Source organism: Anolis sagrei, chromosome 4, assembly GCF_037176765.1.
Source record: "Anolis sagrei isolate rAnoSag1 chromosome 4, rAnoSag1.mat, whole genome shotgun sequence".
NCBI classification, from domain to species: domain Eukaryota; kingdom Metazoa; phylum Chordata; class Lepidosauria; order Squamata; family Dactyloidae; genus Anolis; species Anolis sagrei.
This window is the reverse complement of record NC_090024.1, coordinates 149,075,895-149,102,301: the sequence shown is the minus strand read 5'-3', so window position 1 is coordinate 149,102,301 and position 26,407 is coordinate 149,075,895. Positions and strand designations below refer to the sequence as shown.

The window sequence follows — 26,407 nt, the reverse complement described above, 5'->3', positions numbered from 1 at the left end:
TAAATGACTTTAAAACACAGTAAATACAAACCTTCACCACTAGAGGGAGAATCTGCAAACATTCTCAAAAAAAGCACCTCAGTGAAATTAACTGGGTAGCAACTTTACTATGACAAATATAAGTGTGTGTTTTGTCCCAATCCATTTACTACTGACGTAACTACCACTGATACGAAAGAGAAAGTTTTCTTTGCTCTTAAAGCCTGTGTGAACGTTCTAAAATGGAAACAAGAGCGAGAAAGGGAGATTTCAGTACCCTGTTGATTTTGGACCCTGCCTTGCTTGGCATGCATGCATTTATTCTAATTGGGAAGTAAATTTCTGGAGGCCTATTTATTTATTTATTATCACATTTATATACTGCCCCTCTCAGCCAAGAGGCGACTCGGAGCAGTTCACAATTGGCAACTATTTGATGCCTCAATAATTATAACAAGTAAAACAATCATAAAATACTGTTAAAAACATTAGCATACAATATAAGAATAGAAAAAAAAACCCGTACAAAGCCTTAAAAACATTACATGAGCATCTCCATGTCAAGTCATTATTTAATTGCGTCGTCAAGTGGTTCCATGATTTCTTATAACTATGCCGTATTTGGGCAGCCCTGCTCCAAAAGCCAGGTTTTCATCTTTCTTCGAAAAGTCAGGAAGGAGGGGGCCGATTTTATATCCCTAGGCAGGGCGTTCCACAGTCGAGGGGCCACCACTGAGAAGGCCCTGTCTCTCATCCCCGCCAAACATGTCTGCGAGAATGGCGAGACCAAGAGCAGGGCCTCCCCAGAAGATCTTAATGTCCTAGAAGGTTCATAAGGAGACTGAAACCGTTTAGGGCTTTATAGGCTAAAGCCAGCACTTTGAATTGTGCCCTGAAGCAAACTGGCAGCCAGTGGAGCTGGTGCAGTGGGGGAGTTGTATGCTCTCCTGTTAACAACTTGGCTGCCACCCACTGGGCCATTTGCAGCTTCTGAGCAGTCTTCAAAGGCAACCCCACATAGAGCATATTGTAGTAGTCTATATGGGATGTAACCAGAGCGTGGACTACCGTGGCCAAGTCAGACTTCCCAAGGTACATGCACAGCTGGCGCACAAGTTTTAACTGTGTAAATGCTCCCCTGGTCACCACCAAGACCTGGGGTTCCAGGCTCAGCCATGAGTCCGGGATCACTCCCAAGCTGCGAACCTGGGCCTTCAGGGGGAGTGTAACCACATCAAGCATGGGCTGTAACCCTATGCCCTGTTTGGCCTTATGACTGACCAGGAGTACCTCTGTCTTGTCTGGATTCAATTTCAATTACCATACCCCTAAGGACAACAATAATGAAAGCCTGAGCCTGACCACACTGAGTAATAAATGCATATGCCTCTGTTCATATGTCACTTCAACATCAAAAATCCCTTCCAATGTGTACAATTGAGAATGGGCTTAGAAACTGAGATTCTTTTGCCTCCTTTAATTGTTTTAAAATCCTTTAATTTTTGTAGGGTTGGGGCACATAATCCCTACAAAAGTGGAAAACCACAAATATAGGCCCACTATGAGGTTTTGTTTTTGAGACCCAAGAGAACTCTTCTCTATGCATTTCTACTAGGGCTGGGTAACCACGGAAAAATTTGTTTCTAAACTCGATTCGTTTTTAGGGGGTTTTTGCGTTTCGTTTTTTAAAAGAATTCCGATTTTTTTCTTTAAAAAAGTTCGAAATATACAAAATTTTGGAAATTACGAAACAATTACAAAACAATTACGAATCGATTCGTTAATGGCGGACGCGACTGCGCAATATGCTAAAAAAACCTCCAAATGGGACAGGGGGAACTTCTGAAGCTTCCCTCTCCCTCTGTTGTTGACTGTTGGTGTGATAATTTATTTTTTTATCACTAAGAAAACAAACAACAACTATAAAACTTGCACCAGACATACGGAAGTAATAACGAAACAATTTTGAAACGATTTCGAAACGATTTCGAAACGGTTTCGAAACAATTACGAAATGAATTGAAAAATTCGTTTCGATTTTTAGTTGCTCCTAAATGTTTCAATATCGGTTCGTAAGCTAATTTAAATACGAATCAATAACGAATTACGAAATTAACGAACGAAATCACCCAGCCCTAATTTCTACATCCTACTATGGTTAATTTCTGTTTGAAGTTGTTATCCAAATAATCAAATCCATTAATGTTTAACTCACGAACATGGAGGAATAAGTGTCTTACTTAAAAATAAGCACCATGAATAACCATTAGGAATTTTGCTCATTATTTGTCCAGTAGTCTTCTCAGAGGCTAACCTGGAAGGCCAAGCATCCTCTTAAATACTGGTATTGTGCAGAATGCTGTGCAGTGGCAAACAGTACAGGGAAAATCAAGGAAGACTTTCCCCATTCCACAGCTAAATTGTCTAATGTTTTAAAGTTTTCAAAGGGGTATTTCAGTGTTTCCGTTTTTTCATATGTGTAACTTAATTGTTTTTGTTTGTTCATTGCCTTGGGAACCCAGTGGGCTGAGTGCCAATACAGAAATACCATAGATAGATAGATAGATAGATAGATAGATAGATGATAGATAGATGAAAGATAGATAGATAGATGATAGATAGATAGATAGATAGATAGATAGACAGATAGATAGATGATTGATCTCTTTGGAGCAATTTCCTAGAATGGTAGCTACCATTTCCAATGTATTATGCTATCACATTGTCTCCTCCAATCCGAAAATGCTTTTCCATTTTAAGGAAGTGCACTCAAAGAAAAAGAGGTTAGTATGAAACACAAACACATGCTGGTTGAGATTCAGAGTAAACTGGTATATCAAAGCTCTCTTGCTGTGAATGGAATTTGGGTGTGTCATGTTTACTCTGAGTTACACCCACTACTTAAATGCTCAACTTTCAAAAGATAAGGACATGGAAGAACAAGGATCCTTTTCTCCCAAGGTGTCAACTGTGACAGCAAAAACATTATCCTTCCAGTAAAAGGAAGGCTCTTCCTCTTAGAAACCTTGTTCCCATCTACACTGCCATATAATGCAGTTGGGAACTACATTATGTGGCCCTTGTAGACACATATAATGCAGTTTAACTGTATTAATAGGATCTACACAGACCATATACCAGTAATGAAGTTTCAAACTGCATTATATAGCAGTGCATATGTGGCTCAAGAGATAGGCAAAACATAGCATAGGGTATATTGGTTATGCATACTGTATATGTACACAAACCAAATAATATGGATTCATATTTAATCTTCTACAGGGAATCTACCCAATGTACAGCAGAACCTGGCTGGCAATGTCATTCAACCAAGTATTCAAGAAAAAGGATGTTACCAGCAAACCTCTGCAAGGGAGCTTCTTCTGGCTGGTGACACTTTTGAAATCTTTCACCCCAGAAAACAGAAATAATTAAAGCTGGTGTGCTACTGTGAATGAGGTCCCTTTCTACACTGCCATATAAAATCCAGTGTAGACTCATAATCAGTGTAGACTCATATAATCCATTTCCAAGCAGATGATATGGATTCTATGATTTGATATTCTAGATTATATGGCAGTGTAGAAGGGTCCTGAGAGAAAGTACTGCAATGCACACTACTTCCACTGATGAAGGTGTGACACACAAAAAGAAAGCACTGCAAGGACAACTTCACAGTGTCCTTACACTAAAGCAAATTCTGCTCCCCCCTTAAGTACTGTATTATGAAAACCAGCTCAGAAAATGCACTGCTTACACATTATGAAATGGGCCACTGCAGTAATGCATTAAATTGTGCTTTTAAGAGCTTTGCTGCATAGCTGAAGTTAGGCAACACCCAAGCCAACTTACCATTAATATTTCACTGTAAAGCAAATACTCTTGTATAGCAGGAAAGAGGCTTTCCGAAAGTGCAGCCATCCGCTTTTCTGTAGCCTTGCAACATTGGTCAATGCAGCCAGCCAACCCTTTTAGGGTGTTGACCAGGACTTCTTCCGAGGCTGACCAAAGTGTGTGGATTGGGCCAAATTCCTTCATTTCATACAAATAGTCTTGAAAAAGTGAAGGCAAATAAAATGTTTTAGTTATAAACATTCAGATCAATTTCTAAAACATTCAAAGCTAAATCCAATTATAATTCTAACTATAGTATAATCCCCATATCCATGGGGGATGTCTTGCTGAATTTCCCATGAAAACAGTAAACCATGGATAACAGTGAACCCTATTAAAATGAATGACTTCTGCCAGAAGTTATGATAAAGTTGCCTGGAGGACATAGAAACTTCCTAGAGAGAACATATATGTTCCCTCCAGGCAACTTTATCATAACTTCTGGCAGAAGTCATTCATTTTAATAGGGTTTACTGTTATCCGTGGTTTGCTGTTTCCCTGGGAAAGTCAGCAAGATATTTTTGTAAGCCCCTTCAGAGTGAGAAAGGTGGGTTATAAATACAGTAAATAAATGCATACATACATACATACATACAGGGATCATTCTGGATAGCATATCTCCTGAGTCAATGGAACTCACATAAGCTTCAACTATTCCAACGGTCGGCAGCCAGGTTGCTCACCGGAACAGCGTACAGGGAGCACACAACCCTTCTGTTACGCCAGCTCCACTGGCTGCCGATCTGCTACCGAGCACAATTCAAAGTGCTGGTTTTAACCTTTAAAGCCCTAAACGGTTCTGGCCCAGTTTACCTGTCTGAACATATCTCCTGTTATGAACCATCACGAAGTTTAAGATCATCTGGAGAGGCCTTGCTCTCAATCCCACCGCCATCACAAATGTGATTGGTGGGGATGAGGGACAGGGCCTTCTAAGCAGTGGGCCCCTGTTTCTGGAATTCTCTCCCCAGGGATATCAGATTGGCCATCTCCCTCCTGTCTTTCAGAAGGAAACTCAAGATTTGGCTATGGGACCAAGCCTTCGACCATTGAATAGTAGCAAGTGAGAAGAAGATTTAAGCAACAGGTGACAATGAATTGACTGGGACCCGGATTTGGATTTCAACTGGTGTGTTTAATTAATTGCTTTTTAATTAACTGTTTTTAATAAGCTGTTTTAATGTTTTAATTGTATTTGTTGAATGTTTATATGAAAGAACCAACTGTGCTTACTGTGAGGCCGCCCTGAGTCTCCCTTTGGGCGTGAAAAAGGTGGGTTATAAATACAGGAAACAAATAATAAATAATTAGTAACTTATCAAATTCCCATTGATTCAGAGGGTTTACTCTGTTTGGGACTAGCATCTAGATTTAGGAATATTGCATATGGCTCAAGAAATTAACCATTGGACATGACAGGAATGGATACCGGATTCCCCTCCTTTACATCCTCCTCATTGTTTTTATTATTACTATTGATATTATTATAAAAATTATAATCAAATACAACAAGACACTATGCTTCAATCAATTCCAGGAGTTTACTGAAAGCTCATTATATAAATATAAATGTAAAAATGTATCAATTAGAACTATAACTGCATGTAACCGATACATAATTAAGTGTAGGTTATAGCATGATAGTCAGGTCTATCTCTTCTGTTCCACCAACCTTTTTCTTCCTTGTGAACCCGGTGGGAGATTTTGTCCAAGAGACTGATCTTCTGACTAAAAATGTCCACATATTCAATCATTTCCGAAAATACCTCTGGACGGTTTTTCACAGCTCCTCCTCTCATCGATGATGCGACTGCTTTAACAGTTTGTCCCATTCTGCTGAACAAACCGGGGCCCTGCTTCTTGTGTGATGAAAGTTCCTGAAAAATTAAGGTAGGAATTCCTAACACAGACATGGGTGTGCACATGTTATAATTTCTAGCTGGATTTCAAATAGGCCAAAATACGGCAGATATGATATACTTGTAACATATACCATCACATAATTATTTGCATTTCACTTAGACACTTTAAAAATATGCTAAATCTAATATCAGTCCCAACAAGAGATCCACTAAAATGAACAGGGCCTGTTTATTTAAGATGGGATTGATATTGCATTTAATTCAGAATCCATGTAAGTTTTGTTTTTGTTTTAAAAACAAACAAGGTTCTTTACCCAGGCTTGTGCAGTAAGAAATATTTTAAAGTCCTCATTAAATGTTAAAGTGGGATGATCAGCAATCCGGTTTAAAAATTTGTGCAGAGCTTTCTTTCTTGTCTCGATGAATTTATCATTAAATCGTTCCACAACTCCTTTCATTATGAATTTTTCAGGCAATGGCTACAGAGAAAATAATTCAAGGAAGAAGAAACGTGATTAAGTAGCACAATTGTAAGCATACTTAAAACACACTGGCTCTAAAAATACAGTCCTTAGACAAAACAATGTCTCAAAATAAAATGGCTAGCAGCTGTTTTATTATTAGAGCAAATAAAATGGAAAGGATGCACTAGAGAAAAGACATATTGGTATTTGTAATTTAAAATCACTTTCTGATGGTGAGAACACTGTTTATAGTGTATTTGAACTAAAACTTAAAAATACACGAATAAAGAAGTATGGCTTTGTCAAGTTTATAAAGTGTGGACTCAAACCTAGATTTCCATCCTACTGTATCTTCAACATTGGGATTTAAGGAAACAAAAGGAAAATTGCATTTTGGTGGACACACCTCTCTTTTAGCTTTTTTTGTTCTGATTCCAACTTTTTGACATATCAAAACAGAAGAAAATATAAGTTAGTGGACCTACAGGAATTATGAGTGTTGGGTGTGCTTCTTCAAGTCTTCCCTTTAACCAAAGGAAATCTTGATATCGTCGCCGAACTTCGTACTCACTGGAGTCAAATTCGCCACGGGTTGTCTGAAAACCATAAAGATGACAAAGGAAGATGAGGCACACATCTAAAAATTCGATGACTATAGTATGAACTTCAGACAACACATAAAAATAATTTAGAAGACAAAAATAAATAAAAGAATTTTTCACTTAAAGCCAAAAAATTTAAAGCCAGTTTAAATTGGGCATTTTATTGTTTTTACTGTTGTTTTTACCGGTATTGAATTGTACCGGAGTTGTAAGCCTGCTTGAGTCCCCTGAAGGGGAGTATAAATTAAGTAAATAATAAATAAATAAAACAATAAATAGTATTTAAAATAATGCCAACTACAGTATACATGTGAGTTAGCACTGTAGAGTAGGGCACTTGGGAAATCTGAATCCCCTTTCAGCCATGGAAACTTACTGGGTGACCCTGAGTAAGTCACACTCCATCAGCCTCAGAGGAATGCAACAATCCCTCTCTGAACAAATTTTGTTAAAAAAAACTCAGTGATAGGTTCATCTTATGACCACTATAAGTCAGAGGTGAAGGCAAAGAACAAAATTAGCACATGTGCAAATTAGATAAAATCAGTTGGGTCCCCAACACATTAATAAACATCCTTGGTTTTTTTTAAAAAAATGTATTACATTTTCACAAAAAATTAAAGGAACAACCAAACACAGGAATTAAAATAAGAAACAAAACAGTATTTTGATTTGATGCTATAATGACACCATGTGGAACAGAGAAGAGAGGCACTCCATTATGGATTTCTATCAATAGGGCAGGATCTGAGATTTTAAGAACTGTCTGTGAAAATTTTGACATGTTTCCCTCAAACCACACACATATATATATTCAAAAATAGTTTATTCTACAGCATAGGGGTTGCTGTTAGAGGAGCATAAGGTCCCTAGGGTGGTCAGCATTCTTTGGATTTCTGACTTTACCATCATATAACAATATTCTACTTCCTTTTTGAATTAATCAATGCAATTTATTTAGTTGGTTATTTTCTTATTTTGTTCAATACCTCCTTATGTAAAAAATCATTATTATGATCTGTAAATCTGTGTAAACCATGGTCTGACACCTGCAAGAAGTATACCACTTCCAAAGTTTGCATATCTGAAGCAGTACTTTTATGCTTTAATGGTTTTTATTTATGTTTTATATTGTAATGTTGATTGTTTTTAATGGCACTTTTGTGAATGCCTGACATTGAATTGTGCCAATCTGTAACCCGCCTTGAGTCGCCATATTGCTGAGATAATATCGTAAATAAATAAATAAATAAATAAATATTTTGTAGTAACCAAATGCTAACCTTTGTCACCACCCTGTAGGTGATGAATGTCTCAATGGCAGTGACGTGGCTTTCTGGATCATCAACTGTAATGAAAAGGTCCTTTGATTCTGGCTCATCTTCAAACTTATACTGGTTTATCATAGACGATGGAGACGTTGGCATCAAAGGACTGAATGAATTTATTTCTGTCAGGGATGCGTCCTGTGGATAAACAAGACATTTGAAAGATTTGTCTCTTGCACCAAGATAAACAGCTTACTGCCTTATGGCAATATACAACCCGTCAATCATAGCATACAACCACCTCATTTTCTTTTTAGTATCCATGAGTACATATTAGATCTCTGATGTTCTCAACTCTAAATAAAACCATGTTCCTAGCCCTCTAGATTGAAAATGAAAAGAAGGCATCAACATTTACCATCAAAGGTTAGTGTGGGGCAGATTAGAAACATTACACTTAAGATGTAGCTTTATAGTACTGCATATCTTTTCTTGAAAGCAAAGAACATTACCAGCAACCCCTGTATCTGCATCTACTGTATATGCTCATGTACAAGCTGACCTCATGCATAAGTTGAGGGAAGGTTTTGTGGTCCAAAATTGTGGATTTTGATATGACCCATAGATAGGTTGAGATGGGAAAGCCAGTTGCCCCTAGCCATCACTGTCATTTCGCCACCCAGAAAAGCCAGAAGCAGTACTATTCTAGAGAGCAGGTCAGTGCTTCTTTCAAGTTCTCCTAAAACTCCTAAGTTTCTTAATGTTATTCAGAAAAAGAGATAGCTCCTTTTTTGATAAGAACTAAGCTGCAGAAGTCACATTGACCTATGGACAAGTTGACCCAGGTTTGTCAAATTGATTTTTTGAAAATAAAAATTCTAGCTGTATATATGAGTATATAAGGTATGTTATATGCAGCTCTTGAAGAGTACCTGTAATACAAGAAAGACAGGATTAAATTATTGACTCACTTGTCTAGCACCAACTGTTTGATATGTACCAAGACTTTACACTCCTAGACTTCTTTAAAATACTTCCCTAGCTTCCCTTTCCTGCTTCCCCACTGGCACACTAGTCTCAACCAGCTGTTCTTTTCTTGTCAGGCAATAGCTACCTCCACAATGGCTATCTCTTTGAAAAACCGGCCACTTCGTTATCATTGAAGTGGCAAAAAAGGGAAGAAAGGGACATATCACTCACCCAAGGAGCCACAATAGCTTTGGTGTCTAGGCCTACTGCCTTGCTTTGCCTTGACCCCTGAAGGTCACACAGCTCTGATACTGGCTTTTTTCAAGCACATAGAGCCTCTTTGTAGATAAGGAGTCAGAGGTTGCATGAGAAAGCACATTTCTTGCAAGAGATTGCCAATAATCTACCTACCTTTTCCTGAAAGATCATTGTATACATTTATTAAGATGTATAGAAACAGGTTATTGTGTTTTCCTGCAGGAACTCTTAGTAATAATCAACATTAACATACACAAAAAGTCTCTCTCTATGTGTGTGTGTTCACATGTACATCGGATGCGTGCACATTCGTTTCTAAGAGAAGAAGCAGATTAGCACTGTGGTTAACAGCACAAGCTACAAACTAGGTTGTCTCTGGTTCAGTTTTTAGCTTTGCCACAAATCTATGAGATGTTCTTATGTCAATCATCATGGTCAATCTCATTTACAATCTGTTTGCCAATAAAGATCAAACCAGATACAATTCCAGTCTCTAAAAACATGCAGACTGATGCTGTGCATCCCTAACTTTATTCCCCTGCTTGGTCAGGAGTTTATGTTTAAAATTTTCTTCCCACTCTCCTCTCATTTGCTACTAACTTTATATTAATAGTAATATATGAGAGATTAGCTTTCCTTCAATTAGGTTGTTCTATCCTTCAGCAATAGTGAAAAACACAGTTTTACATTTGTTTTAGTTCTTTTATGCAAATATTGGGGTTTTGGGGTTGTTGTGAGTTTTCCAGGGTGTATGGCCATGTTTCAGAAGCATTCTCTCCTGACATTTCACCTACATCTATGGCAGGCATCCTCAGAGGTTGTGAGATCTGTTGGAAACTTAGCATGTGAGGCTTTCTTATATATTGTAGATGAACCAACGTTTTCTGCATAAAAAGAAGGAAATTTTTTCTGTGCAAATAAAAATTTCACAAAAAAGCTCATCTTTTTTTTTAAAAAAAAAAAGGTTGTGGGAAATGGATAAAAACTTACTCAGTGGATGAATATTCTGAGATTTTTTTATTCTCAAACGTTACACTGAACCACCTTGTAATGATTGCCCTGATCCAGCATGATAGTTTCATGAAGCAACATTCTCCATGGCTAGCAAAAACAGAAGGAGATCTGAACATATGTAACAATATGTGTCATGCTGATTATCTGAGTGAACCATATTGATTGAACTGGCTGGATATTGTTCATTGTGTTATAAAGGCTGGGATGTACAATCTCTTTTAAGGCCATTTGATGCAAATACAATTGGCCCTTCACATTTGTTTGCTTCACTTGTACACATTTGAATATTTACAAGTTTGATTAATATGTTCTCTCTAGGAATGCCTAGGTCTTCAAGCACAACTCTTATGGTTAACTTTCAGCAGAAGTTGGCTATAAATCACACTGGAGGATCTGGAGATTTCTAAATAGGTGTCCTTTCATGGAGGTCCTAAGCCCCGAATCACAATAAATGTGGGGGTTCCACTGTGTGGTGTATAATATCAGCATTTGTTAATTGAACCTTTACTTCAGTATCTCAAATTGTTAGACTATGTACATTTATTTAATACAGCCAATATACTGTAATGGTCTGGCTTATGACTTTGGAGACCAGGGTTCAAATCCCTGCTCAGTCACTTTGCATAGATCATACTCTCTCATCAACAGAGGAAGGCAACAACAAAACCCTCTGAACCAATCTTGCAAAAAATATCCCATGATAAGCTTGCTTTAGGGTTGTCATAAGATGGGAACAAAATGAAGGCGCACAACAATAACATTTGAACTGGGACCTCCCAGTGCATTAAACTAGCTCTGTAGATAAAGGAATAACTTTGGGACAAATTGTTCCCAGATGCCTATCTGATTTTAAACTATACCACTAACACAAGTGATCTATAAGAATGCTTCTCTCCAGAATGGCTTTTTAGTTTTTTAAAACTTCAAGCCACTGCTTTTGATAGAGTATATAAGGGCCCTGCATTTCTCATCCCTGTTAGGAAGAGGTGATGGTCTACATTATTATCTTCCAAGGCTTCATGCAATGTTTCTGTGCTCCAGGGGCACCATTAGGCTACACAGCCAGCTATTTTCTAAAACGTATGTACTTCATGTTTATGCTTTGAGTAATAATCTGGATTATTAAAGTTGACAGTTTTAAGATTCTCATTTTTCACCACTTAGGGAGCTGTTTTATTTCCATTGTGCACACTGTAAGGAATGATATATGAAGTCAATTTACTCTCAGGTATTCATGCAATAGAAAAATAATGTTTTGGTTAGGTAGCAAACTTTGCAGATGAATACATGGAGGGAGCATGGAAGCAAGGGAATTTCCCTCATATTAATATTGATTTTGTAGGAACACTTCTATTAATGTCTCCAAAAACTGGTTTTACAATAATACGGATCAGGAGAGGGGAGGGGGAAGAGAAAGTAAGCGCCTTCTTTCTTTTCAGATCAGCTTAAGTTTCAAGGTTGTTGTTCATTCATTCAGTAGTTTCCAACTGTTTGTGACCTCATGGACTAGCCCACGCCACAGCTCCCTGTCAGCCGTCACCACCCCCAGCTCCTTCAAGGTCAAGCCAGTCACTTCTATCCTTCCCTCCAATGAGCAGTTGGGCTTTATTTCTTGAAGTATGGACTGGTTGGATTGTCTGGTGGTCCAAGGCACTCTCAGCATTTTCCTCCAACACCACAATTCAAAAGCATCTATCTTCTTTCGTTCAGCCTTCCCTATCGTCCAGCTCTCACATCCGTAGGTGACTATGGGGAATACCATTGCTTTAACTGTGCGGATCTTCGTTGCCAGTGTGATGTCTCTACTCTTCAATATTTTATCGAGATTGGACATTGCTCTACTCCCAAGAAGTAAGCATCTCCTGATTTCCTGGCTGCAGTCTGAGTCTGCAGTAATCTTTGCACCTAGAAATACAAAGTCTGTCACTGCCTCCACGTTTTCTCCCTCTATTTCCCAGTTGTCAATCATTCTTGTTGCCATTATCTTGGTTTTTTGATGTTTAACTGCAACCCAGCTTTTGCGCTTTCTTCTTTCACCTTGATTAGAAGGTTCCTCAGCTCCTCTTTGCTTTCGGCCATCAAAGTGATATCATCTGCATATCTAAGGTTGTTAATGTTTCTTTCAGCGATTTTTACCCCACCCTTGCATTTGTCAAGCCCCGCATATCGCATGATGTGTTCTGCATACAAGTTGAATAGGCTGGGTGAGAGTATACAACCCTGCCATATGCCTTGAACCAGTCTATTGTTCCATGGTCAGTTCTTACTGTTGCTACTTGGTCCTTATACAGATTCCTCAGCTTTCAAGGTGCTGAACAGGATTATGAAGGATCAGCACTTCAAAGTTCAGAGTAAAAAACAGAGTAGATTTGCTGCCCCACTGACATGCCCAAGGAGAGAGAGGCTATTAAATGGGGGAAAGGGAAAGAGGGTCAGGGAAAAATCTAGTAAGTGTATGAATGGGGTGAAGATGCAAGCAGAATGGGCTATAATGGGAATTGTATTTTGCTCCAGATGTTAGTTGATTGCAGTGCCCATTAGCCTTGCTAGCATAGCTGAAACATGCTGGAAGCAGCAGCTCAACAACATTCTCATTTCTGGTATAGGGCATAGGCTAAGAGTGGTGGTGACAGAATTGGGGAGGTAGCAAGGAATGAAAGAAAGGTCCTCCATCCATCTCAACTGCCACTGCCCTGGCCTTGGGGCAGAGAAGAGACAGTATCCTCCACTGTCATTCCCTTTTCTTTGTGTGTCCTGCCTTATTTAGATTGCAAGCCTGGGGGCAGGGAATTGTCAAATTAACAATCTGTAAACTACACTGAAAGCTGGGTTGTTGTAAGTTTTTCGGGCTTTATGGCCATGTTCCAGAAGCATTCTCTCCTGATGTTTCACCTGCATCTACGGCTGACATCCTCAGAGGTTGTGAGGTCTGTTGGAAACTAGGAAAATGGGGTTTATATATCTGTGAGAATTCTTATCTGTTGGAGGTAGGTATAAATGTTTCAATTGGCCACCTTGATTAGTATTTAATAGCTAATCTGAGAGCCTTTATGCCTGAAGAGAAAGGTATAAACATTGTAAATCAATCAATCAATAAAGAGAAGGGGGATAGGCAATAAGAATGAATCTGTCCCATCACACCAATCCCCCTTTCCCAGGCCCATACAAATTTAAATCCCTGGCTAACAGAAATGTCTTGGTTCACAAGAAACCTAGAAATTGTGTATTTAAATATCAAAATGTCAACTTACAAGTTTTACACACACTCCTAAAAAGAGACGATCATCCACTGCACAGAGCAAAACCTGAAATATTATTTCTACATTTGCTAAATTTATTTTTAAACATTAGGAAGTATACAATTCATAAATGATTCATTAATGCCTCTTAGGCTTATATTTGGCAGCAAATCTAGCAGTCAATTCTAAGATGCTGACATTTGGATTTTTCGCTCCATAAATTTCTGTCATAAACAGATCTGTGAACATGGATTTCTGAGAATGAAAAATGTGCACTGGGTCCATTACTATTTTGTGAACACTCATTTGTTTTTCAAAACCACCGGCATCGTTGAATGTTTGTTATGCTGAATAGCTGGCTTTGAACCAATAACTACTATAAGGTACCAATTATAATTATAGTAAAGTTTTCCTTTACTATAACCATGGACATAATCAATTTCACTTCACTTCCAGTTGCCACAATCAAATCACTAAACCCTAAGCTGTTCTAAACTTTAGTTAGCTCTCACATGAAATACTGTGCCCACTATGGGCACCACAGTTCAAGATGGATATTAACAAGTTGGAGCACGTCCAGAGAAAAGTGACTAAAATGGAAAAAACTCTGGAAATCAAGCCCTATGAGGAATGGCTTAGAGCAGGGGTCCTCAAACTAAGGACCAAGGGCCAGATATGACCCTCCAAGGTAATTTACCTGGCTCTCGCTCAGGGTCAGCCTAAGCCTGAAATGACTTGAAAGCACACAACAACAAGAACAACAATCCTATCTCATCAGCCAAAAGCAGACCCACACTTCTCATTGAAATACTAATAAGTTTATATTTGTTAAAATTGTTCTTAATTTTAATTATTGTATTGTTTTAAGTAATTTTTGGACTACAAATAAGATATGTGCAGTGTGCATAGGAATTCATTCATTTTTTTTTCCAAATTATAATCTGGCCCTCCAACAGTTGGAGGGACGGTGACCTGACCCTCTGTTTAAAAGGTTTGAGGACCCCTGGCTTAGAGAATTGGTATCTTCAGCTTGAAAAGGAGATGACTAAAATGACAGCCAACTTTTTTTATCTGAAGGGATGCCATGCAAAAGATGGAGCAAGATGTTTTCTGCTAGTCCAGAGACCAGAGCATGGACCAATGGATTTAAATTACAGGAAAGATGTTTCCACTTAAACATTAAAACTTCTTGATAATAAGAACTGTATAATAATGGAATAGACCCCTTTGGAGATGGTGAATTCTTCTTCTTTGAACAACTTTAGACAAAAGTTGGATTGCTATCTTCAGGAAATACTATAGTAGTATATTCCTGTATATCAGAGAATAGGACTAGATGGTCCTTGTGGCCTCTTCCAACTCTGTGTTTCTGTTATTCAAAGCCTTCTAATCCCTTTCCTCACCATTGCTCTCAGGACTTCATCACATCAGCTTATATTTTGTTTCTGAACTGCTTTGTATACAATGTCCCCTTTTGTCAGAAACCTACTGGAAGCCGATTGCAAAAAGTCTCCAAAACGGAGTAATTGAACATAGAATTGAAATCATATTTTGTTTACCTACAGGAATTCAAAGAGACAGCTTTTTCTGTCTGATCCTATATCCTTTCTCAACATAGCAGCTTTGCCTAATCTTCCTTCCCAGGCCTCTGCCAGTGTCCCAACATTCCTTGTACTTCTGCCCTAAGCCACACAATGCCTCTCAAACTGGATTTCCAAAATAAGAAACTGTCCTTAAGATCATGTGTTCAATAGCTAACCTGTAGTTTAGCTGAGCTATAGTGCTCTGTTGCCAGCCAAGGGTACAGCGGTGGTGACTTGAAAACATCCCCTTTCTGTACAGTGATGAGTGCAGGGAAAGAGTGATGCCACTACTAACCAGACTGGATAGTTGATCAGTCCCAATTGGACCCAATCCTGCTGTCCAGACTGCCTGGAAGTCCCATAATACTCTGGAGTTTCCAACAAACTTTGGGATTTCTCTCAACTTTCTCCAAAGTAGACAAGGTCATTTTAAAGGAAGCCCCCTGTCCAAATGGGAGACTTGGCAGAAATCACTTTTTATGTGGGAGCGTGTCTCACATCAGGTTGGGTTTGGATTATTTTGCAAGTGTAGACAAGCCCTTGACAGAAGAACCTGCTCCTGGTGAATAGGTAAACTGCCAGAACTGGTTGGTTGAGCTTCAGATTACATGTTGATGTTTCTATCTGGAGCTGGAAGGTGGGGGAAGAGACTTGCAAATTAAGAGTTTGGTGTCTTACACAGTTTGAGGATAGAAAATCTGGGTCCCTCTCTTTCACTTTCCCATGCAATTTCATGTATCTCAGGTCAAGCCCGGCATGCTAAGCAACTCACTGCTCTATGACTGCCACAACAAATAGATATTATGCTAGGTAATTCTTTTTTGTGATGCAGTGGTATGCAATACACATAGATACAAACACAAACACATATAATATACACACATATATCTACATGGATCAATACAAGACAAACCTCTCCTCATATTTGGACTTTACTTCTGGGTGTGGTTAATAGGAATTGCCATGATGAATGTCTATCCCTCAATAATTTAATCACAATAGCACATGTCCCAACAAAATGTATTTCACACTTTGGAGAGATATGAAGAAGAGCCTTTCCAAAAGATAATGCGGTAGGAATTGCTGAGTTCAGGCTCCAAGACATTTATTGACACAACTTTCCATTGGCACAATACTAAAGTAAATCCAAAAATTGCAGGCAGATATGTTGATCTATAGTATGAAAACTACTCTAGCAATTTAGATCCCTACTAATAGTGAATCTTTCACAAAACGAATGGGTTTTAATCTTTCACTGAAAGCAAGGGTATCATTATACCAGCAATCTATGTGGGTCACTTCAGATTTCAGAGTATTTCAGATCTCGGAATATGGGATACTCAGTCTATATTTTTATTGCTTTTATGATGTTTGGAGATTTTCTTTTTCTTTCCTGAAACTCTTCAAGTAAATATTTCAAGAAAGCAAAAGATGCCCTATTAAAACATAAGTAAAGGTTATCACAATTGATAGGCTGTCCTAATCGGACACAGATCCGTGTCCTAGGAAATCTAACCTAGCAGCAAGAATTCTGACATTCTGATCAAACATAGAAGACCTTGTTTAAAAAACCTCAGAAATGCCTGCTATCACCAAGGATTTGTAGAAGAGTTTGCCTTTCTGCATTAAGCAATTCCCACTTTTCATTCAACTCTCAATTATTCATATCACAAACTTTTCTGTCTATGAAAATAATAATTAAACTTAATAATTAAAAGTACCATTTTATATCTTGGGTTTAGTTGGAGGATGGGTCATAAGAAGCAGCTGAATTCTCTATGGAAGTGCATGTCTAATGTCGTGGGAACAAATATGCAGCTGCTAAAAAAGCCAATGGGATTTTGGCCACCATGAATAGGAGTACAGTGTCTAGATCAAGGGAAGTCAAGCTACCCCTCTATTCTGCCTTGGTCAGACCACACCTGGAATCACACTGTGTCCACAATTGAAGGGAGATGTTGACAAGCTGGAATGTGTCCAGAGGAGGGTGGCCAAAATGATTAAGGGTCTGGAGAACAAGCCCTATGAGGAGTGGCTTGAAGAGCTGCACATGTTTAGCCTGCAGAAGAGAAGGCTGAGAGGAGACATGATAGCAATGTATAAATATGTGAGAGGAAGTCATAGGGAGGAGAGAGCAAGCTTGTTTCTGCTGCCCTGGAGACTAGGACGTGGAACAATGGCTTCAAACTACAGGAAAGGAGATTCCACCTGAACATTAGGAAGAACTTCCTGACCGCGAGAGCTGTTCAGCAGTGGAACTCTCTACCCTGAAGTGTGGTGGAGGCTCCTTCTGGAGGCTTTTAAACAGGGGCTGGATAGCCATCTGTTGGGGGTACTTTGAATGCGATTGTCCTGCTTCTTGACAGGGGTTTGGACAGGATGGCACATGATGTCTCTTCCAACTCTATGATTCTATGACAAGGCACCCTATAACCCTAAGGAACCAGGGCAGCAGCAGCCACTTTGAGTCACCTTGTAGAGAGAAAAAGCAAGATATAAATAAACATGATAATAATAATAATATCAAAAATTGGGAGAGTGTGACTTGCCCATGATCACCCATGTCCAAACAGGGATCTGAAGCCTGTACTAATGCTCCAACCATGACATCTTGCTGGATCGATGCTTTCAAGGGTCAGGATATTCTCCCCCTATTGCATTTAGATAAAGGTTGTCCCCTGATATTAAGTCCAGTCATGTCTGACTCTGGGGTGTGGTGCTCATCTCCATTTCTAAGCCAAAGAGCCGGCGTTGTCCATAAACACCTCCAAGGTCATGTGGCCGGCATGACTGCATGGAGTGCCGTTACCTTCCCGCCGGAACGGTACCTACTGACCTACTCACATTTGCATGTTTTTGAACTGCTTGGTTGGCAGAATTTAGGGCTGACAGCAGAAGCTCACACTGCTCCCTGGAATTGAACCTGCGCTTTAACCCACTGTACCACTGGGGGCTATTGCATTTAGTGGCAACAAAAAGATTTGACTGTTACCTCCTATTCTTATTGTAGCAAGCCTGCAGAACCCAGAAAGCAGAAGCAATGTTCAGTTCTGCAATGGAACAAGAACTGCAGGATTGCTCTGACTCGCTTCAAACCAGTTTTCCAAGATGTGATACTTGTAGTATTCAATGTGGTTTACTTTTGAGTAAACATGCACAGTACTGCACTGACATTTGCACTGGGATGGGAAAAATACAGCCAATGAACTACATTTACCCCAAGATGATTTCCCCTCCAAGTACATTGTGCCCCAGAATTCTCGGGCAATTTGCCATTTAATTGCAAACTCCCTCTGCCCCTGATATTAGGCCCCTGAAGTGCCTTTTGTTTAGACATGGAAAATAACTAGCAAAGCAGAGATGGGCCTCTGAGGTTCCAAAAGGGGGCACTGGGTAATATATCGAACTAAATAGCGAACTTCAGGAGCAATCTGGAAGTACAGGCAGTCCTCAAGTTACATACAAGATAGGTTCTGTAGGTTTGTTAAGCTGAATTAGTTTGTAAGTCAGAACAGGCACATTTTTTAAAATGTAATTTATATATAATTCCATGCATGTATTGGATGGGAGCCCCTGGTGGCACAGTGGATTAAACCACTGAGCTGCTGAACTAGCTGATCAAAAGGTTGCAGGTTCGAATCAGAGAGCAGCGTGAGCTCCTGCTGTTAGCCCCAGCTTCTGTCAACCTAGCAGTTTGAAAACATGCAAATGTGAATAGACCAATAGGTACCACTTTGGCAGGAAGATAACGGTGCTCCATGCAGTCAAGTTGGCCACATGACCTTGGAGGTGTCTTCAAACAACGCTGGCTCTTTGGCTTAGAAATTGAGATAAGCACCAACCCCCAGAGTCGAATATGACTGGACTTAATGTCAGCAGGAAACCTTTATCTTTACTTCTACTTTGGATGGCATAGGAAAGGGTTAATACCCTGTGGTGTCTGTGCCCCTGATCAGAAGATTTCACCTCACTTTCTGCACCCATGATACTTGGATTTTGAAAAAAAAGGCTTGTTGCGGAAACAGGAATTGGTAAGAAAGCTTCAGTTGAGACATCTTTTCTTCATGATAACATTGTCAGAAGGTAATTTCCCTTCTGAGAAGTCGATTTCTCTCACTTCTTGTTGTCTCACCTCCATTCTTAACAATGTATTAAGTTGGACGTTTGTAACAGGGACTGCCTGCAGAGTGAGGAAAATACAGGGATGTATGCATCAAAGGAAGAAATGTTAACATCTCATCTGCCTCTCCAAAGTTCGGGCAAGGCCAAAGGGGCTAACAGCAGCAATATCTTTGGATATTGCTTATACCTCATCTATGTAGTGCTTTAAAATGTTCATGTTTCACATGCACTTTTGATCTACAATGTCAACACTGTTAATATTAGGATTCCTACTCTTAATCAAATTCCCAATCATTGTACAGTTCTCACAATCTGGCCTCAACTAACATTTTTTAACATTGTATTATCTGCTAAAACTGATCATCAGCTTTGGTAATATAAAATTTGGGGTTTTGTGTGATTTCTGGGCTGTATGGATATGTTCTAGAAGCATTTTCTCCTGATGTTTTGCCTGAATCTATGTCTGGCATCTTCAGAGGATCTCTGAAGATGCCAGCCACGATGCAGCTGAAATGTCCAGCCATGAAATCCTTCAACGATATGATATAAAAGTTATCATGTGATATCTCATTGCAGGAACGTGAGTGCTCAGCCCAAGGCATCGGTCAGAGTTCTGATTTAACTGCTAGTAGATTATGTCTCCAAACACTGATTCTTCATGCCAGTTGGGTAGGGCTAGGTTTAACCTAATGCCTGTAGGCATATCAGCAAGCGATGCCATTTGCAGTCTCTGTGTTTGAATCAAGCTTACCTGCATAAGACATGGACAATTATGAACTTCTTTGTATTGTCGAAGGCTTTCATGGCTGCAATCACTGGGTTGTTTTTGGGCTGTATGGCCATGTTCTAGAAGCATTCTCTCCTGACATTTCACCTGCATCTATGGCAGGCATCCTCAGAGGTTGTGAGAGACCTTCTTACTGCCTGGGGGAATCCTGTGATTAGCTGGCCCTGATTGTTTCTTGTCTGGAATTCTCCTGTTTTTGAGTGTTGTTGTTAATCAAGGTGACCAATTGCTACATTCATGCCTACCTCAAACAGACAAGAGTTCTTTCTCTCACCTTGGACAAATATATAAACCCCATTTTCCTAGTTTCCAACAGACCTCACAACCTCTGAGGATGCTTGCCATAGATGCAGGCAAACTATCAGGAGAGAATGCTTCTAGAACATGGTCATATAGCCCGAAAAACCTGCAACAACCCATGAACTTCTTTGATTCTTACTGCATCCCTTTTATTAATACCACATACATTGAACACAAACACTTGAACATTTTTTGGCACTTTGGGTTGGTCATTATAAAGATATTACTGAACCATGGATTTGCTTATCATTATACAGCAAATGTACATGGCCTGAGGCCCTAGTTGCATGTCACATGTAACTCTGGGCCCTTCCACACAGCCATATAACCCAGAATGTCAAGGCAGAAAATCCCACAATATCTGCATTGAACTGGGTTATCGGAGTCCACACTGCCATATATTCCAGTGCAAAGCAGAAAATGTGGGATTTTATTCAGCTGTGTGGAAGGGGCCTCTGTGTTTTTTCCTGATTACTTTTTCTCCAGCGAAGTCAGTCTCACTAGCGTTTATTGAGTATCAATGAAGGAAGAAGATAAAGAGAGGGAATGGAATTCTGAGAAGAGTTTTTCAACTCAAAAACAAGTAAATAATTCAACGAGCCATAACTACCTAGCCAAAGAATGCAGAAGTTTCTTTTTGGAGTATAACTGCCAGTATTTCCTTGCCATCATGCCTAGGTAAAGGTAAAGGTTTCCCCCCTGGCATTAAGTCCAGTCATGTCTGACTCTGGGGGGTTGGTGCTCATCTCTATTTCTAAGCTGAAGAGCTGGCATTGTCCATAGACACCTCCAAGGTCACGTGACTGGCATGACTTCATGGAGCACCATTATGCCTAATCACAGAAAATTATTGGCTTTGCCTCCCTGAGTGAACATTTTTATAGGTTTTCATCCTCTGCTCAGCTATGATTTCACACTTCTTTAAATGTGGATCTTACAAGTAGGACGTCTGATTTCTGAGACTAAATAATATTTCATATGGCCCTCGTTTCAGATTGGTTCAGGACATTATAGGTAGGAAGGAGATATACTGATATATCAGTTCTCCCCCATTTCAGTGCAAATCTACAAAGCATCACACTGTTGAATCATGTTCAGCGTGTGGTATATTAGGAGTCTTAGCAGAACAAAAGCTGAACATGAATTAAAAGTGTTGTGCCACAAATAAAGGGTACATCTGCCCTGCAGAATGAATGCAGTTTGGTACCACTTTAACTGCCCTGGCTCAATGCTAAGGAATCCTGGGAGCGGTAGTTTTACCATGTCTTTTATTTCCTCTGCAAGTGGTGTCTTCCCAAGCCACATATCCTTGGATTCCACAGAATTGAGCGATGGCAGTTAAAGTGGTGTCAAACTTCATTCATTCGACAGAGCGGATGCGCTCCGGGGCATGGAGCAACAGAATCAAACTACAGGAAAACATATCAAAACATTAGGAAGACCTCTTGATTGTAAGAGATTGAATATGCTGCCTTGGAATGTCGGGAAGCCTCCTTCTCTGAAGGGTTGTAAACAGAGGCGGCTGGATGGTCATCAGTGGGGAGTGCTTTAATTGTGTATTTCTGCATGACAGGGGTTGGACCGGTTGGCCCTTTTGATGTTTTCCAGCTATGTGCCTCTACTTTGGTACAATGTGTTCCCAATTTTATGACCTTTTCTCTGAGTTCTCTGCTTTCTAACACAAACCCAAATAGCAATGACTTAGCTTTATGTCTGAGAACTCTAAATTGTTGTTTTTAGTTACCTTCAAATCATTTTTTTTACTAATTATGACTAAGAGACCTCCAAGACACCCTACCTTTACTTTATAGAACCAGAATCATGGCTCCATCCAACTGGAATTCCATTCCTAAACTGCAATCCCCATTTAAAGTGGAATCGCAATGCTATAACTGGGCACTGCAAAGGAATTCCTGGAATCTTCATGAGCTGGAATCTCAATTAAAAAGAATGGCCTAAATCAGAAATGTCAAACTCATTTTCACCAAGGTCTGCATCAGCCTTATGGTTGCCTTCAAAGAGTCATTTGTAACAGTAAGACTGTATAAATGTAACAACATTGCCCTAGGAATGAAAGCCTTTTGGGCTTTGCGCTTGGCGGGGATGAGGGACAGGGCCTTCCCGGTGGTGGCCCCCCATCTGTGGAATTCACTCCCCTCTTCATCCCTCCTCTCCTTTAGAAAGAAACTAAAAATGTGGATGTGGGACTAGGCCTTCAGGTAAATAGTTGGACAATGACAATGTTGCCAGTGTCAAAGGTCGAGTGATATAGAAGTAGGACCTGTATTATATTAACACAATCTATGACTTATTTTCATATCATTGGGTCTTCCTACTCATGGTATTAATTTTTTGGGGGAGGTATACATACCTTACTAGTCCTATAGCTGTTAGAGTTCTTGCTGGCTAAGAGATTCTGGGAGCTATAGTTAAAAATATATGTTTCCAGTTTATGCAGTCAAACACAAATTATTCCCTTTGCTTGCATCAATGCACCAACTCAAGCCCAAGGGAGCCTCTTCTATCAGCGGAACTTAACTCTCAGTAGAGAAAGAGCAGATGTATGTAAACAACAGAGTATGGAAGCTACTGTGCACTGGTGCCTGATTTGGTATTTATGTACATTACTGATAAAGATAGGGAGGGTGACTCAGTAAAATCCATCTTGTAGATGGCTACCAGCTGGGCCAATGCTCCCAATAATAACCCATTAGTGATCTTTTAAAGCCATGGCTTTTGGCCAGCCTGCTCATATTGAGCTTGTGGACAGAGGTGGATGTCTAACAATGCTCACAGACTGTGGTGCAAACTTCTGCTCTCCAGGGTTGTATCCCAGCCAGGGAAAGCTGTACACCAAGCTGGTGCGTCCGCCCTCAGCCATGAGCACACTACAAATAGAATCATCGAGTTGGAAGAGACTTCATGGGTCATCCAGTCCCTTGCCAAGAAGCAGGACAATCGCATTCAAAGCCCCCCCCCCCCCCCAATAGATAGCCATCCAGCCTCTGTTTAAAAGCCCCCAAAGAAGGAGCCTCCACCAGACTTCGGGGCAAAGAGTTCCACTGCTGAACAGCTCTCACAGTCAGGAAGATCTTCCTAATGTTCAGGTGGAATCTGCTTTCCTGTCATTTGAAGCCATTGTTCTGTGTCCCAGTCTCCAGGGCAGCAGAAGACAAGCTTTCTCTCTCCACCCTATGACCTCCTCTCACATATTATCTCTCATCATGTCTCCTCTCAGTCTTCTCTTCTGCAGGCTAAATATGCCCAGCTCTTTAAGTCGCTCCTCATAGGGCTTGTTCTCCAGACCCTTGATCAATTTAGTCGCCCTCCTCTGGACACATTCCAGCTTGTTAATATCTCTCATCAATTGTGATGCCCAGAATTGGACACAGTATTCCAGGTGTAGTAAACCATTATTTTACTGACACAAAAATATAGTATGACACAACAAACGAGATATATATGCTGGATTTCGAGATCTCAGTTGGCATTTGGAAACAATAAACATTGACAAAATCATGATCTGTCAACTGCAAAAGGCCACCTTACTTGGATCTGTGCATATCATTTGAAAATATATCACACAGTCCGAAATGCTTGGGAAGTGTTCAGCTTGTTATTTTGTGATACGAAAGTAAGTCATTATTATTATTATTACTAGCTGTCCCCTGCCACGCGTTGCCGTGGCCCAGTTTGATGATCTGGAAAATAAAGTAATGAGAAAGTGTTGGATTCTAATATATGTAATTTCTATATGCTTGTGAGTAAACAGTATTTCTTGTTGTTTCTTTGTCAGTGTTGATGTGAAGATTGTCTGGTTTGCCTACTCTGGAACATGCAACATATCATTGTCCTTCTTTAGGGGTCCCTTTCAAATCTATGATACTATATCTGTGTGTGTGTGTGTGTGTGAATCATATATATCTATGTATATGTATGGCTGGATGGCTGTCAGGAGTGCTTTGATTATGTCTTCTTGCCCTGGTGAAGGGAGTTGGACTGGATGGCCTTAAGTATTTTCTGTTGGTCATGGAGGTTCTGTGTGGGAAGTTTGCCACAATTCGGTCGTTGGTGGGGTTCAGAATGCTCTTTGATTGTAGGTGAACTATAAATCCCAGTAACTACAACTCCCAAATATCAAGGTCTATTTCCCCCAAACTTCATCTGTGTTCATATTTGGACATATAGAACATTCATGCCCAGTTTGGTCCAGACCCGTCATTGTTTGAGTCCAAAGTGTTCTCTGGATGTAGGTGAACTACAACTCTCAAACTCAAGGTCAATGCCCACCAAAACTTTCTAGTGTTTTCTGTTGGTCTTGGAAGTCCTGTGTGCCAAGTTTGGTTCAATTCCATCGTTAGTGGAGTTCAGAATGCCCTTTGATTGTAGGTGAACTATAAATCCCAGCAAATACAACTCCCAAATGACAAAATCATAAGTTTTTGAGTGATGGTCACTCCTTGTATTGTGAGATGTTTTGTTGCAAAATTAGGTGTGATTTCGTTCATTGTTTTTTGTTTTGTTTTTAAGGTACTCATTATGCACAGAGCATTTATATATATATAGATTATTATTTGAAACACAACAAGATGAGTCCACAGCAGACACTCTGTTGGCTGTTGCATTGGATCACACGTCGGACACTTCCCAAGTGTCTAGGACTGTGTGATGTATTGGTGAATAATGTGTGCAGATCCCACTAAGGTGGCCTTTTGCAGCTGGCAGCTGGTAATTTTGTCAGTGCCTATTGTGCTTAAGTGCAAGCCAAGGTCTTTAGGCAGTGCACCCAGTGTGCTGATCACCACTGGGACCACCTTTGCTGGCTTGTGCCAGAGTCATCGTCATCGTTGTCATCATCATCATCATCATCAGATGACTGGAGGCCCACACACACACACACACAAGAAAACCCTATGGGCACTTTAATAAGCTTGGAAGGGGCAAGCTTATTTTCTGCTGCTGTTGAAACTAGGGAAGGGAGGAATTGATTCACACTGCAGGGAAAGAGATTCTCCCTAAACGTTGGGAAGGACTTCCGCATGGAGGTGTTTGACAGTGGAATGCACTGCCTTTGAACCTGTCTTCGGCTGTTTTGAAAAGCAGGTTGTGTGGGGCGTGCTTTGGTGGTGTCTTCCTGCCTGGCAGAATGGGGGTGGACCGGCCTTTCTCTTGCGGTCTCTTCCAAGTTGAGGAGTCTATGAAAGACTTGCCCTAAATCGACAGGCGAGGGAAAGCCACAGACAGAGAAAAGCAACGAGGAAGGCGTGCCGAGGCAGGCGGATTTTGAAGCGCTTGGGAAACTTCTGTCCCGCAGACGGAGGGGGAACTCTAGGTTTGTTTGTGTGTTTTCGTGTCCAGAGGAAGCTTAAGGCACAGGGGTGCGGGATCTTCAAGGAGGAGCTCCTTGGCGATGCTGGGAACGAGGGCAGAGCCATTTCGCCCCCATGGCTAGGCGTGGAAAAGCTCCACGGGCGGAGAGACTCTCCTGCTTCCCCGTAGGGCACTCCAGGCGCCTGTTTCTTCCCAAACGGGAGTGGAAAGCCCACGCAGACCTGCGACCCCCTTTCTCATTCCCCTAGTGAATACCTTGCTGAATACTTCCAGGTCCTCGTCGTCGTCCAAGTCCAGGAGCAGCGGGGCAGCCGAGTCCCCCGCCACGTCGCCGCCGCCCTCGGGCTCCATCGCCTTCCCCTCGCTGGATCTCCCTCTTGGAGGAGGAGGAGGAGGAGGAGGGCGATCCCCGGTTGGAGCCCCTCCTCTCGCCTTGGCTATTGGTCGCCTCCTCGCTTCGCCTTCCCTTTCCTGCGCGGCTGGGAAGGAAAGAAGCGAGGGAAGGAGGGGAAAGAGCCAGGAATGGCGGGGGAGGGAGGGAGGGAAGGAAGAGGGGATGGAGTCCGCGAAACCGCCCCCAATTCCCACTTTGGAGGGTCGCTTTGGAAAGCGGGGGCGGGGGGAGAGATCCAGACTTGACGAGTTGGTCCCAGCCTACTCTTCTCTAGTTTAGGAGGAGCAATCCTGCTTAATGCTTTGCAATCTTACTTTCCTAGCTTACTTTAAAACGCCTCT

General features: G+C 40.6%; 1 protein-coding gene across 1 annotated transcript in view; it reads right to left on the bottom strand.

Annotated features, from left to right (window-relative positions):
- Window positions 1-26,077, bottom strand: part of SNX7 (sorting nexin 7) — a 54,512-nt gene extending 28,435 nt beyond the window's left edge. The window contains exons 1-6 of the mRNA XM_060773943.2: window positions 25,928-26,077; window positions 8,085-8,267; window positions 6,685-6,795; window positions 6,050-6,214; window positions 5,546-5,750; window positions 3,832-4,031 (exon numbers count right to left, since the gene is read on the bottom strand). Coding sequence (XP_060629926.2) covers window positions 3,832-4,031; window positions 5,546-5,750; window positions 6,050-6,214; window positions 6,685-6,795; window positions 8,085-8,267; window positions 25,928-26,023 — 960 coding nt within the window. The 5' untranslated portion in view covers window positions 26,024-26,077. The remainder of the gene's footprint in view (window positions 1-3,831; window positions 4,032-5,545; window positions 5,751-6,049; window positions 6,215-6,684; window positions 6,796-8,084; window positions 8,268-25,927) is intronic.
- Between the last annotated feature and the right edge of the window lie 330 nt (window positions 26,078-26,407).